General features: G+C 49.4%; 1 protein-coding gene across 1 annotated transcript; it reads left to right on the plus strand.

Moving 5' to 3' along the window:
• The first annotated feature begins 2,036 nt into the window (after positions 1-2,036).
• Ccdc177 (coiled-coil domain containing 177) lies at positions 2,037-4,154 on the plus strand. Its single transcript, XM_076848304.2, has one exon. It carries the CDS (start codon positions 2,037-2,039, stop codon positions 4,152-4,154), a length of 2,118 nt encoding a protein of 705 aa, XP_076704419.2.
• The last annotated feature ends 9,622 nt before the right edge of the window (positions 4,155-13,776 follow it).

Genomic DNA, 13,776 nt, shown 5'->3' on the forward strand with positions numbered 1-13,776 from the left:
GCTGATTCTTTGACTCTGCTTCCAGAATCCATAGGCTTCCCCATAGGGCCCATTCCTCCACCATTGCTCTCTCTTTCTGGTCCCAATCCTCCCTGCCTTGGGTAAATGCAGTGTCTAGATAACTGGGCTTCCCTATTGTTGCTAGAGTCATGTTCTTCAAATATTACCCAAATCATGTTATTTCCTTGCTTAAAATTCTTCATTTTCTCCTTACAGCCTACTTTACTATGTCAAAGTTCTTTAACAACATAGTTCACCTGGTCTCTGATGCTCTGTCCCCTCATATTCCCTTGACTCCCCTCCCTCAAGGATTTCTTCCATCCCTCTCTTCTGGTCAGTGCCACTCAAAATGGAAAAGAGGTGGGGAGAAGGTATTTCAACATAACACTCATGAAATGATTCTAACTGCTTTTAATTTTATATCTGGAACTAGTAAGTCATAAAATGTTGCATTAACTAGACACATATGTTCTTCCTGCCTCAGATCCATATGAGTATGCTTAGTCTTTCTTTAAAAATAAAATTACAGTTTGGATCAGGTGCCACATGTCCACCCAATTATTCCTATCAAGTTTCTTTGCTCCTCAGGATCCCCTTGAAAAATAAGCTGAGTGATTCCCTCACTCTACTCAGCCTAGTTTTCTTGGTGATATATCCATATAGATGTCTATTTAGTATTCATGTATACATAAATATTATATATACATATTGTATATAGATGCTGCATTTTTTAATTTCTTCATCCTCTAAGCAAATAAACTATCCCTTATTTGTCCACCAGGAGGCGCCGGGGGGCAGCGAAAAACCTGCGGTACCTTCACGGTTGTAGAGGTGGAGATGGATGCAGCAGCGATGGAACCCGGCTTCCTTTTTTAAGAATCAGTGAGAGCAAAGGGAACAGAGCTGCTTTATTTTAGGGAGAGTTTGTCGCACTCCCCCTCCTGCGTGTAGGTAGTGTCTGGGGTGTTTGCACCCTGCTTGCGGACCCCATGGAGAGGCGCAGGCGGCGGCAGCTGGGGCTCCTTTCGTGGCTGCAGCCCGCAGTAACCCGACCCCGCCAGTGCAGAGACTGAAGAGGCTCGAGCGAGAGCGGAGCTTCGAACAAAAGCCCTCAGCGCGGGGCCGGAGCCCGGGACGTGGGGTGAGTGAACCGATCTGGGAACCCAAAGCGGCAGGCACTGGCGCGGCTGGGCTCGCTGCGCTCAAGGAGCCCAACCCGCGGAGATGCGGTGGGAGAACTGGTGGGCATCAAGGGGCGGGTGTTCTAGCCCAGATGAGTGGAAGATACCTTTAGCACATTAGACTTGGAGGAGATTGGGTGCATGTGGGAGGCTGCAGGCGCGTTCGGCATCTCCTGTAAACACCCGTGGGGACTGGGGGTGGAGGGGGCGGGCAGAGTTCCTAGCAAGCCCTGCCCAAAAGACACGAGCAAGAAACCATCACCCTCCTGCAAGGGTCTTTGGGGATTTCTTTCAATCCTTCCATCACCCCTGGGCCCCGTGCACGGATCTCCTTTGGCAGTGGAAATCAAATGTAAACTTCTTCCCGAGGCAAATGGGGTCCTTGCAGCAAAGCACTTTGGGATGAACAGGCCTCTTCCTTTTTTGTTCCTGCAAAGCTGCATCCCCGCAGCCCGCCTAAGCTACAAACAAATACACTAATCCGCCCGGGAATCCTCTAGCGCCTCCCCGGATGGCTGCTGCCCGCACTAGTATCTTTTCATTTTAACTTGCAGTAGAATGGGGATGCATCTAGAGGGCTAGATGCTCAGGGGGGCTAACCACAGGACTCGCATTCCGGGGCCGAGGGAGATTGAGGTGCTCTGAGGACCAGTTCTCTCCCCCCGCCCCCCAGCCTGGATTTTCAGGGCATCGGTTTTACGATTTACGTTCCACCAGGCCTCTGAGCCTAATCTGAAAGCGGATTAATTTAGGAGGGGTGATTATGGATGAGGAGGGGAAAACAGTTCTCAGCTGTATTCCTCCATGTCCCTCCTTGTCATTCGCAGAGACTCCAACAAAGGACGAGGCTCAGCCATGGTGGACCCGGTGCCTGAAGAGGAGAAGGAGGGAGCCGAGCCCGGAGGCTCGGAAGGGGACGGGGCCACCGCGTCTGTGCCCCCTGACGCCCAGGGCGCCCAGCAGCCCGCAGCCTCCTCTGCCTCGGCCTCCGCGGCGGTGCCGCACAAGGCAGAAGTCCCTGGGTCAGCAGAAGGAGGACGACGGGAGCAGTCCCCGATGCTGCACCTCGACCTCTTCAACTTCGACTGTCCCGAGGCTGAGGGCAGCCGCTACGTGCTGACCAGCCCCCGCTCGCTAGAGGCCTGCGCCCGCTGTGCTGTCAAGCCCGTGGAGCTACTGCCACGGGCCTTGGCTGACCTAGTGCGCGAGGCCCCTGGCCGCTCCATGCGGGTGGCCACTGGCCTGTACGAGGCGTACGAGGCGGAGCGGCGCTCCAAATTACAGCAGTGCCGGGCCGAGCGGGAGCGAATCGTACGCGAAGAGAAGCGGCGCCTCTTCACGCCGTTGGGCCCCGCGGCTGCAGCCGCCGCCGCGGCCTCAGCATCAGCCCCAGCTCAGAGCGCGGGTAGCAGCAGCAGTTGCAGCAGCACCAGCCTCCCCGCGTCACCCGCACCGCGTGCCGCCCGCAAGGCCTCTCCCAGTCCTTCCTCTGCTCGGACCCAACCTCCTCCCGCAGGTTCTCGGACAGGAAGAAAGAGCCACTCGCTGGACTCGCTGTCCCGCCGGCGTGACGGTGCTCTCAGCTCCGAGTCCGGTGCATCGTCTTCCTCCTACAGCGGGGAGAGCCTTCGAGAACTTCGCTGGCCGCCCCGGGCCTCAGCCAGGAACAGCTGCCCGGCAGGGTCAGCGTCCTCTGTCTCCAACCCTTTGGGCCGTCCTTCGGCGCTTACCCTGGTTCCACTTACAGGCCGAAGCTTCAGCCTTGGCGACCTGAGCCACTCTCCGCAGACTGCTCAGCACGTGGAGCGCATCGTACGCCAAGTGCGCGCCGAGCGAGGCCTGCGCGGGGTGCCAGAACGGGACCGGAAGATCGCTGCGCTCATGCTGGCGCGGCACCAAGAGGAGCGCCTGTTGCTGGAGCAGCGCGCCGCAGCCCACGGCCAGTGGGAGCAGCAGCGCGTGCGTGCGGAGCAGCGGCGGGAGCGGGAGGAGCGCGAGAAGCAGCGCGCCCTAGAGCAAGGCCGCCGGGCCTGGGCTGCGCAGGTGGAGGAGCGACGCGGCCGCCGGGGCCGCGAGGAGCGTGAAGCAGCTCGACGGCGACAGCAGCAGTGCGAACGCAGCGAGGAACGACGGCGGGAGCTGGCTGAGCGCCAGGGCCTACTGCGGCGGGAGCGGGTGGAGCGCTCCGCTCGGGAGGACCGGCTGCGTAAGCTGCAGCAGGAACAGAACCTGAAGCAGCGGGAAGAGGGCCTGCAGGAAGGGCGCGAGCGGGCTGAACAGGTCCGCAGGGAGCGCGCCCAGCGAGCAGCCCGCGCCAAGCAGCGGCAGGAGGGCCAGCTGCAGCGCGAGAAGCGGGAGTTGAGTCGTGCAGAGCGAGCGCGACACGAGGCGTTGTTGCGGGGTCGAGCCCGGCAGCAGCATGAAGAGCGAGAGGGCCTGCGGAGCTCCCTGGAGGCCAGCTTGGGCCGCGCGCAGGAAAACTATGAGCAATTAGTGGAACAGCGCACCCGGGAGCTGAGGGAGAGGGCCCGGAAGGAGGAATTGCAAAGCCGGCGAGCCAAGGAGGCCGCGGAACGCAAAGAGCGGGAACATCAGGCTCACCTGGAGGCCCTGGCTCGGGCCGGGGAACGACGGCTGCAGCACGCCGCGCAGGTGGCCGAAGAGGCAGTGCAGCAAAAGGCCCGGCGCGTAGGCCAGACCCGGTTGGAGAAAGAGCGGGCCCAGCGCGCTAACAAGGAGAAGGTAGAGAGAGACGAAGACTGCCGCCGGAGGGAACTGCTCCAAGCAATCGGGCGGAAGCTGGAGCGCAGCGAGCAGCTGACGCGGGAACGACGCAGTGCGCTGGAAAGTGCTCGCTCCACAGCCCGCGCCTCCTTCCACGTGCGTGAGAAGGTGCGAGAGGAAACCAACACACGCTCCTTCGACCGAATGGTGCGGGAGGCCCAACTACACGCCAGCCTCGACCGCAAATGATTGCTGCGCTGCGCTGGCCAGACTGGCACAGAGTCCCAGGGCGGAACTCCAGGGCCAGCACCATGAACTCCCCAGGCTTCTGGTCAACGAAGCAATGAAAGGACAGACATGGAACTTTTCATTCTGCACTGTTTTTTTAAAAAATTACTTCGTTTAGAGATGCCGTGGCACAGTCTTTGCCTACATCCACCCTTGCCAAACCTCCCTATGTCTTTTGGGTTGGAATAGAGTGTAGCTGCGTAGGAAGCTCTTCACCCCTCAAGAGCATGGAGGGGGACACCCCTTCAATCGCAGTTGCCCAAGACATCTGTCTAATACTGGTGTCTGAGAAGGCTTTCAGTTGCACCAGCTGAGGGGCATCAGGATTACCTCCATCTTTCAAAATATGGCACATTGCACAAAGCTTGGAGGCCTGCCAGAAAAGCACAGCACTTCCAAAGTGTCAGGCCATGCACAAAGTGAACCAGAAAATCATTGGTGTTTTGTATGCTTGACTATCAATCCATCCGTCACCAGAGCAAATTGTATTATTAGCTCCGATACTTTTTCAATTGAGTCCCTTAGGTTTTCCAGTTAGACAATCATCCGCAGATAATGATCAGTTTGTCTCTTTCTCTCTCATTCTCCCAAGTGGCACAGGAAATGGATTGGTTTGGTGATGCTGTTAAGCTTTAATGGAAATCCTGGGCCCAGGAGGTGGTGGTTTCCTCAGGCAGCACTGTCTACCCATGAAGCTCCTTGCAGGATGACTTGGGGTGGGCAGTGGTGTCTGATGCTCACCTCCCAGTGTGAAGCCCATGCCTGGCAGACAGCAGCCATGCCTTAAGCAGAGCTACCTTATGTGCCTGCCCAGGCCGTTCTTGCCTAAATCTTCAGCCCTGGATGCAGTCTCAAGGGTGGGCCCCAGAGTTTGCAGTTAGGGATTCCCTCTGTGAAGGAATCAGCTCCACCACTCTGAAGACAATTATGGTATCCTTGGCTGCTGTCCTGTGGTGGCTGAAGAGCTAGACTTGTCTCTGTGTTGAAAGTTGTGCTCACTATTGTCAGTAGAGTCTCACCCCCTCCCTTCCCAGGAAAAAGAGAGTCTCTCCCTTAAATTTCTGGTAGCTTCTCAAGTATGACTGAAAGTATTTAATTTATCTCTTGGTGCCTCACCTTTCCTAACTGCCAGATGAGGCCGTCAGAACTCCTCTTCTGGTACCTCATGGTCTCCTGGATCCAAAGCGCGGCTTCAGTATTATTTGTTGGAATCTTTGTGCCTTTCTTGACCTGGAGTTGGGAGGCAGGAGGACTGCTGTGAGCCTAGTTTGTTTCTGGGAATATGGATTCCTGGCATTGGAAGGGGCAGTACATCATGGACAGAGGGTCTTTTAGCCTCTGGCAGGAAGTACTTGCAATACCAGGCCACACCCTGGTCCAAAAGGCTCAGTTATCACCAGGCAATTTTAACCCTCAGAGCGCTTTCCTTCCATGAAGCTGAAATTGCCCCTGCTATATCCATCCATTGACTCTGCCTTCATCAGGGAAGGTGGGAAGTAAACTACTTTTTACATTAACTCAAAGTCAGGAAATAAAGAAATTACCAAAAAAGAAGAAGGAATCAGGGTAGAGAACTATTACATTAGACATTTTCACGCATATTCTGCTGGGCAGAACTGACCCTAAAATGGCTGATTACATATGCACTCACTCACATGTACTTTGCCAACCCACCACCCCACCCCATTACTTGCTAACAAATACAAAAGTATCGTATTATGTGGAAGGAAACAGTGGTTAGGTGTTTCAATTGAGACGGTGATGCCAGGAAAGGAGCTGTGTGCTGAGGTTTAGTTTTTGAATGGATGAATTTTTCCCTTCAAATTTCTCCTTGTTGGTAACCAGGTTGTCAGTGAATTGTAATCATTGGTATTGTCTGTGAGTCAGAGCATTTAACTAAAAAGTTAATGTGATTCTGGTTCTTACCTTGTGGTTCTTGAGTTGCTAAAGGTTTTCTGAAACCTTCATAGAAAGTGTGGAACTTTGAAGTGGCCTCAAAACCACTTACTTTAGTGTATGTGCTTTCATATAAGGGGATAATCTGGTTTTGTTTTGTTTTGTTGACAAGTTACTAATGTACATGGGTGATCCTACCTGGTTCTGAGCCCAGTTTGTTTTCTGACTTACTGAGTGACTTCAGGTAGATCACCTTTCTTTCTATGCCTTGGTTCCCTCATCTGCAAAAGGGGGATCATGATTCCTTCCCTCCCTTTCACACAAGCACTGTGAGGATGAATCAGAATCCACATGACCTTCACAGTTTTATCACTCTAGAACTGCAGGCACAATTGCTATAAACAGTAAGGGTCATGTGACCATAATATAATTAGAGTATAATGTGCAACTGTGACCTATTACAGAAGGAATGGCCTTGGAAGGCACATTGCAGATGATAGTGTCACATGTGGTGTGAAGGCTCAGGCCCAAATGTCACCATGAGAGATTTGTGCCCAACACGGTGGTGCACACCTGTAATCTCAGTGATTCAGAGGCTGAGGCAGGAGGATCGAAAGTTTGAGACCAGCCTCAGCAACTTAGGCCCTAAGAAACTTAGTGAGACCCTGTCTCAAAATAAAAAGGGCTGGGGATGTGGCTCAGTGGTTAAGCACCCCTGGGTTCAATTATCAGTATTAAAATGAGAGGGGGGGCGTGGAGATTTGCACTAAGAATCACCGTTAAAGACAAAAATCCCCTTTGAATTCTTAAAAAAAAAAATCCATATAGCTAAATACAATTCAAGCAAAATTAGAAGCCAAACCTAGTGGCAATATGGAACGGTCTCTCCAAATTCCAGACCATTCACTAAAATATAGACCCACCTCTGTTTTCTAGGGAAATGTTCATGGTACTTTCTAAAGAGGAACAGTTTTTATAATCTGTTGGGCCTTTAATTTATATTCTTTTCTTTGAAATGATGCCAGAGAGGAAAGATTGTTTTGTATTCTAAAATATGGCAAGAGAACATTGGAGGGGGCATGGATGGTGGGTAGGAAACAATCCCCTGATGTATATTCTACTGGGCAGTACAGGATTCTAACAAGTGTCCAGAACTGGGCAGAAAGTGCCATGCTGGAAGTTTTCTTAGTATCCAAGGGATTGTAGCCTTGAAGTGGCCACAGACCTTCACATTTACCTTGTTCAAAAAAGAGAGAATGTGAAGGAGTTGGGGGGTGGGAGGAGGAATGGAAAGGGTTGGAAGAAGCTTTAGTTTGGTTGGTTACCAGCGAAACAGGACAAAACCATTTAAGATGAAATCATTGGTGAAATTAGTCCAATGTCCTGCTCATGCAGTGACCAATGCCCATATCACAACTGGACAGGAAAATGGAAAATTCCTTGTAAGCACAGAGATCCTGGGCTTTCAACAGGGCAGTAAGGAGGATTTGCCAACAGCGAAGAGTCTGTAGGGTGGTGAAGATAGGTGAATTTCTTAGTCCATTTTGTGTTGCTAAAACAAGATACCCGGGGCTGGGTAATTTGTAAATAAAGGGTTTATTTAGCTCACGGATGTGGAGGTACCAGCATCTGGCTTCTGGTGAGGACTTGGTGGATAATGACATTCCATGGTAGAGGCTCATGAGAGAGGTCACATGGCAAGACAAGAAGCAGGAAACTGGGGAGGAGCCAGATGTGGTATTTTGGAAAGGTACATGAATGGTTCTACCTGACCCTCCCTTAACCCAGTTTGTTTTCTGACGTATTATGCAACTTTGGATAAATCACTTTCTATGCCTTGGTTTTCCCTACCTACAGAATGGGGATCATGATTCCTCCCCTCCCAGTCCATTCCTACAAGACCCAATGCATTCTGCAAGACCAGCACTAGTTCACTCATGAGGGCAGAGACCTGATGACTGATTACTTTCCTTTAGGCCCCACCTCTTAAGGGCTCCTTCACCTCAGCATCATCACACTGGGGACCAAGGTTCCAACACACAAACTTTTGGGGGCAAACCTTACTCAAGCTGAAGCAATGAGGATTCAGTTTGGCTGGGTGCAGTGGCGCACACCTGTAATCCCAGTGGCTCAGGAGGCTGAGGCAGGAGAATGGCGAGTTCAAAGCCAGCCTCAGCAAAAACCAGGCACTAAGCAACTCAGTGAGAACCTGTCTCTCAATAAAATACAAAATAGGGCTGGGGATGTGGCTCAGTGGTCGAGTGACCCCGAGTTCAATCCTTGGTACAAAAAAAAGAAGAAGAATACAGTTAGTGTCAGGTCATTCTGTAAAGTCTGCCTCTTAACTCCTCTCCTTTAAACACTGCCAGGCAAGTGTTCTACATCTCCATCTCCTTTCTTTCCTTTTTTTTTTTTTTTTCCCTGTAGTGCTGGAGATTGAACCTATCACACATGCTAGGAAGATGCTCTACCATTGAGCTATACCCCATCCCTTTTTATTTTTTGGTACTGAGGTTTGAACTCAGGGGTGCTTAACCACTTAGCAACACTCCCAGCACCCCCCCTTTTAAACATTTATTTTTTAGATGTAGATGGACACAACACAATGCCTTTATTTTTATGTGGTGCTGAGGATACACCCGGGTCCCGCCGGTGCTAGGGGAGCGCTCTACTGCTGAGCCACAAGCCCAGCCCCTCCAAGCCCTTTTTAAAAATTTTTATTTTGACAGGGTCTTCCTAAGATGCTTAGGGCCTAAATTGTTGAGATTGGTCTTGGACTTTCGATCCTCCTGCCTTAGCTTCCTGAGTGTCTGGGATTACAGGCATGCACCACTACACCAAACTTTGTTTATTTTTTTTAAATTTATTTTGGTACTGGTACCCGGGCACTGAGCCACATCCCCAGCTCTATTTTGTATCTTATTGAGAGACAGGGTCTCACTGAGTTGCTTAGTGCCTTGCTTTCACTGAGGCTGGCTTTGAACTTGTGATCCTCCTGCCTCAGCCTCCCAAGCCACTGGGATTACAGGTGTGTGCCACGGTGCCCAGCTTTATTTATTTATTTATTTTTTATTTTGAGACAGGATCTCATTTAGCTGCCAACCTGGGCTTCAAACTTGCCATCCTCCTACCTAAGCCTCCAGAGTAGGTAGGATTACAGGTGTGCGCCACTGCACCTGGCCAAGGCACTGCTCTTGATGCTGGTGAATAGAAACTTTCTGATCATTGACCCTGGGGATCATTTGTGCTGCAATGCCATAGCAGATGTCTGTTTCCCCATTGGGTTTACCACCTTCCCACCTGGTGTCCTTCCCACCTGGTGGCTATCAGGCAGACCTGTTGGTCCCTGGAGGCACTCACTTCAAGCTCTTTCAGTCTCCTGGGGACAAGCCATCTGCCAATCAACCATGTCTAATCACTGTTGCTCTCTTTTCCTTCAGAGGAGCCTTGGTTAATCAGGTCAAATTTGTAATGTCATGTACTTAAACAGCTTTGAATTACAGTGGGGGGGGCAGGGAAAGTAAGTATTATCTATCATGCCTTTTAGAGACAAGCACAAATAATGATCCTGGACCTAGAAAACAGCCTCAGGCCAGGCAGAGTCCCAGTTCACCAAACAGGGTATTGCCCAATCAGTCAACAGCTGCTCTTACCAAGAGAAAAAAGTCAACATTTCAGAAGCATTTCCCATTGAAATGTCCCAACAAATTAGAACATCCCACTTCTTAAGGCTTCTAAGTCATTGACGCTACACAGAGGTTGCTGTGTAGACCTACTTCCGCGGCCTGCCGTGTGACTCCACCTCCACCCTGCCTGTCCTAGAGGAGCACAGGGAAACTTGGTATTTCTTGGCACAGCCTGGAAAGGAGCTTTCAGGGACCCAGCAGCAGACAACTCTTGATTCTAGAAATGTTGTTTCATCTTTTAATGTGGCACATTTGAATGTGAGTGTCTCCTGTGGCCTGAGTGTGACACTTAGTCACATTTTGGTTCAGTGTGTCTTTATAGGAGAGCACCTCATTGACTCAGTCTGTGCTGTTTCATGGAGTTCTCTGGTGTCCTCTCTACATGTACCCCCTCTCTGCCCAACATCTCCCCAGCAAGCCCCCCACCCTTCACTTCTATTCCTGATGCTGCTTTGGTTTCCAATAGGAAACCCAAATGGGGATGGGACAGAAGCTAGAATTAGTAGCAGGTATTAGGATATGGGATGGGGATGGTTTCCTTCTGAGGAACACAGAAAACATCCTTGGCAGGGTTAGTAGTTCTCCACATATGACACACAGTCATGTCCTTCATGAGCACCAAAACCTAGTCCCATTTAAATTAGTTGTCATTTTGAAGTGCTTATGTCTTACTTCCTCTCCACTGACACGGTATCAATAACACGTTTTTGCCTCAGATACTTGCACAGTTCACAGGACTATCAGAAAGATGATTTACATCTTCCATGTCTAAGCATGTATGCGCATGCCCACGCTCCTACCGACCCCAGCATCATCATTTCATAGTCATCTCAGTCTTCCAGGGAAGGGTAAGCTCTAGAAAAACTGAGCTGCTCTTTGGTGGGGGTCCATTGATTCCATGTACCTCCAGCAGGCTGAAGGCTTCCACTGGAAGGCTGTATTAGGCCCAAACCTAATAAACATGGTGTCTGCATGTCCCAAATCCATCACTGAGCCTCACAAGTGATAAAGGATTTTCACGTTGCCACTACACTTGACTTTCCCAGCATGTTCTCTCACTTAGTGTGAGAGATTGGCTGGGAAATGGGATTTAGGTACCCAAATGTTGACAATCGAGAACAGTAATTGTCAGTGTGAAAACAGTAATTTTCGGTGTCACAGAATGACTGGCATTCATAAAGATCTGAAGATCCAGCTTATGTGATCTCCACACCAAGGCAAGGAGATTGCCAAGGGAACTAGTGTCTTCATTTATTCTAGCAATTCTGTACTCTTGTACATGTCCCCTTGTCATCTATAAAATTAAGACATCTATAAAATTAAGGGAGTTGTTAAATCAGTGAATGGTTAGAAAACAGTGGCACAGTCCTTGGCAACTAGCACTCAATTCATGGATACCATTATCTGACTAGGAAAGGTGGTAAAGAAAGGAATGGGTTAGTACTGGTGGACACCAGGCTTAGATGATAGCCCTTCTGGGGTTGTGGGTATCCTTCCCTGTGTGGCAACATTCCAAGGAAGGTGCTTTGGAATAATGGTTCCCCTGGGAGTTGTCTGGGATGGTAAGGGTGGGAAAAAGATTACCTTGTTTACCAAATTACCTTGTTTGGCAATAAAGTTGACGCCTGATAATAATTTTGGACATTTTGTTTTGACTTCTTAAATGATGACGAAGGTAGCTTTCTGATATAATGTTGTTGTTTTTTTTAAATAATTTCCATATCTCTGTGAGGTAAAAGAGGGTGTGCTTCTGTCCTGGTGATACTCAGATCCTGTGAGAGCACCCTTAGCAGTATCAAGTAGGAGAGAATCTGGGAGAACCACTGTTCTAAGGGGCTCTGGGGCTGCAGGATGTGGTGGCACCTAGCAGGAATTCTGGGATACACAGCCATCTCTGATATGGCCACATGGAATTAGAAAGTAGATCTGGGCCAGACCCAACCAGGGAGAGTGATAATACACATCCCTGGTTGGGTTTGGCCCAGATCTCCTTCTCAATGCACAGTGGGCCCACTGTAGGAGTAGATATTGGAGCAGAAAGAGAGAGGTGGATCCTGAGCAAATATCCCATCTCTTTTCCTGGCCCCTGGCCCTGCAGACACCTGCCTGGAGGTTAGTTTCAGGGCTGGGTTTGCAGAAGTCTCCTCATCCTGGATGTACATGGACACAGAGGTGCTCAACAGTAGGCTGCTTGGCAGCGGGGAGTGAGGACGAAGAATGTGGGAAGTTGCTGAGTATATTCCTACCTTGTCCCTTTCTTCTGCCCTTGGATACTCTGGAGGGAAACCCCAGCAGAACTCAGAGGCCTCCTGAGCCCTTAGAAAAATACTAGAGTAGGTAGAACGTGCCTACTAGGAGCATCTGTTTGTTCAAAAAGAACTTGCAGGGAGAACAAAATATACAGCAGAAGGGATCAATTTGCTAAGCCTGGGATTGAAGGGATGACAAGAGCTAATGTATACTGGGCCCTTGCACTGTTCAATAACTGTTTTAAGTCCTTAATTCTTATAAGGTCTCTATGAGGTAGGTACCATTATTCCCATTTGACAGATGATAAAATTGAGGCCCTGAGTTGAAAGCAATTGCCCAAGGTCACATAGCAGGTGCTGGGAAGAGCTTGCTTGGATCCAGTTAGTCTGACTAAATAGTACATGATTTTAACCAGTATGTTTTGTTGCTTCTTGGGAATCAATGGGAAATGGGATTTTTTAAAAGGGCCCTCCTGGAGTGTCCCACCACCAGCCTTTTGAATCACTACCCATCATGCCCATAAGGCCTATAGGGAGAGAACTCACCTCATTTGGATCTGGTGGGTCCTGCTGGCACTGAGGGTAGATGGAAGTTTGTTCAGAGACAACAGACCTTGTGCTCATTCTAAAGCTTAGCGCATCTTTGGATTGTGCTTGTTCTACAGCAGAGGTGCTCAAAGTATGGTACCTGGGCCAACAAGACTAGTATTGGATTTTCTGAGGGTGGGATCCTCAATCTTGGTTTTATCCAATTTTTTCAGCTGATTCTGATTTCATTTAAGTTTGAAAACCACTGTTGTAGAACTGTGCTTTCTAATTCAGTAGTCATGAGCCACATGTGCCTAAATTTCATTAAATCTAAATAAAACTAAATATTCAATGACACATGGTGTTTAGGAGTCACATGTGGGCTGGAGCCCACCATATTGGACAGCAAAAATCTAGAACATTCCCATCATCACAGAAAGTTCTATTAGGTAGCACTGCTCTAGAATTTTCCACTTCAGAGTATGGGCCACAGACCAACAGCATTGGCATCACCTGGGAAGAATGGGGAAGCGGGCAGGGAGAATAGAACAGTAGACTGGACAAAGGGGAATGAAGGAAGGGAGCAGAGATAGGATTAGGAAAGATGGTGGAATGAATCTGACATATTTTCCTAGGTACATATATGAACATACCACAATGAATCTCACCATCTTGTACATCCACAAGAATGGGTCCTATTAGAATAAAATATATTTCATTCTTGTATAACTTATCAAAATAGATTCTATATCATGTATAACTAAAAAAGAAGCAATAATAGGAAAAAAGAGACTGAAGAACTGGGGCTCCACCCCAGACCTTCTCAATCAGAGTGCTTTTTTGTAAGGCCACAGGTGTTTTGAATTGCATATTCAAATTTGAGAAGCACTGCTGCAGAAGCAAGCCTGGTTCAGTTTGCCTACATGAGGTCCTCCTGCCTCACTCACCAGGGTCTCTGGGATTAGAGGCATGCACCACCATGCCTGGCTCCTTCCTAGAAAATTTGTGTCATCTGGGGCTAGCCTTCAATTTTCTTTTCTTTTCTTTTCTTTTTTTTTTAAGAGAGAGTGAGAGAGGAGAGAGAGAGAGATAGAATTTTTTTAATATTTATTTTTTAGTTATCGGTGGACACATCATCTTTGTTTGTATGTGGTGCTGAGAATCGAACCCGGGCCGCACGCATGCCAGGCGAGCGTGCTACCACTTGAGCCACATCCCCAGCCC

Source organism: Callospermophilus lateralis, chromosome 3 (genome assembly GCF_048772815.1).
Source record: "Callospermophilus lateralis isolate mCalLat2 chromosome 3, mCalLat2.hap1, whole genome shotgun sequence".
NCBI lineage: Eukaryota > Metazoa > Chordata > Mammalia > Rodentia > Sciuridae > Callospermophilus > Callospermophilus lateralis.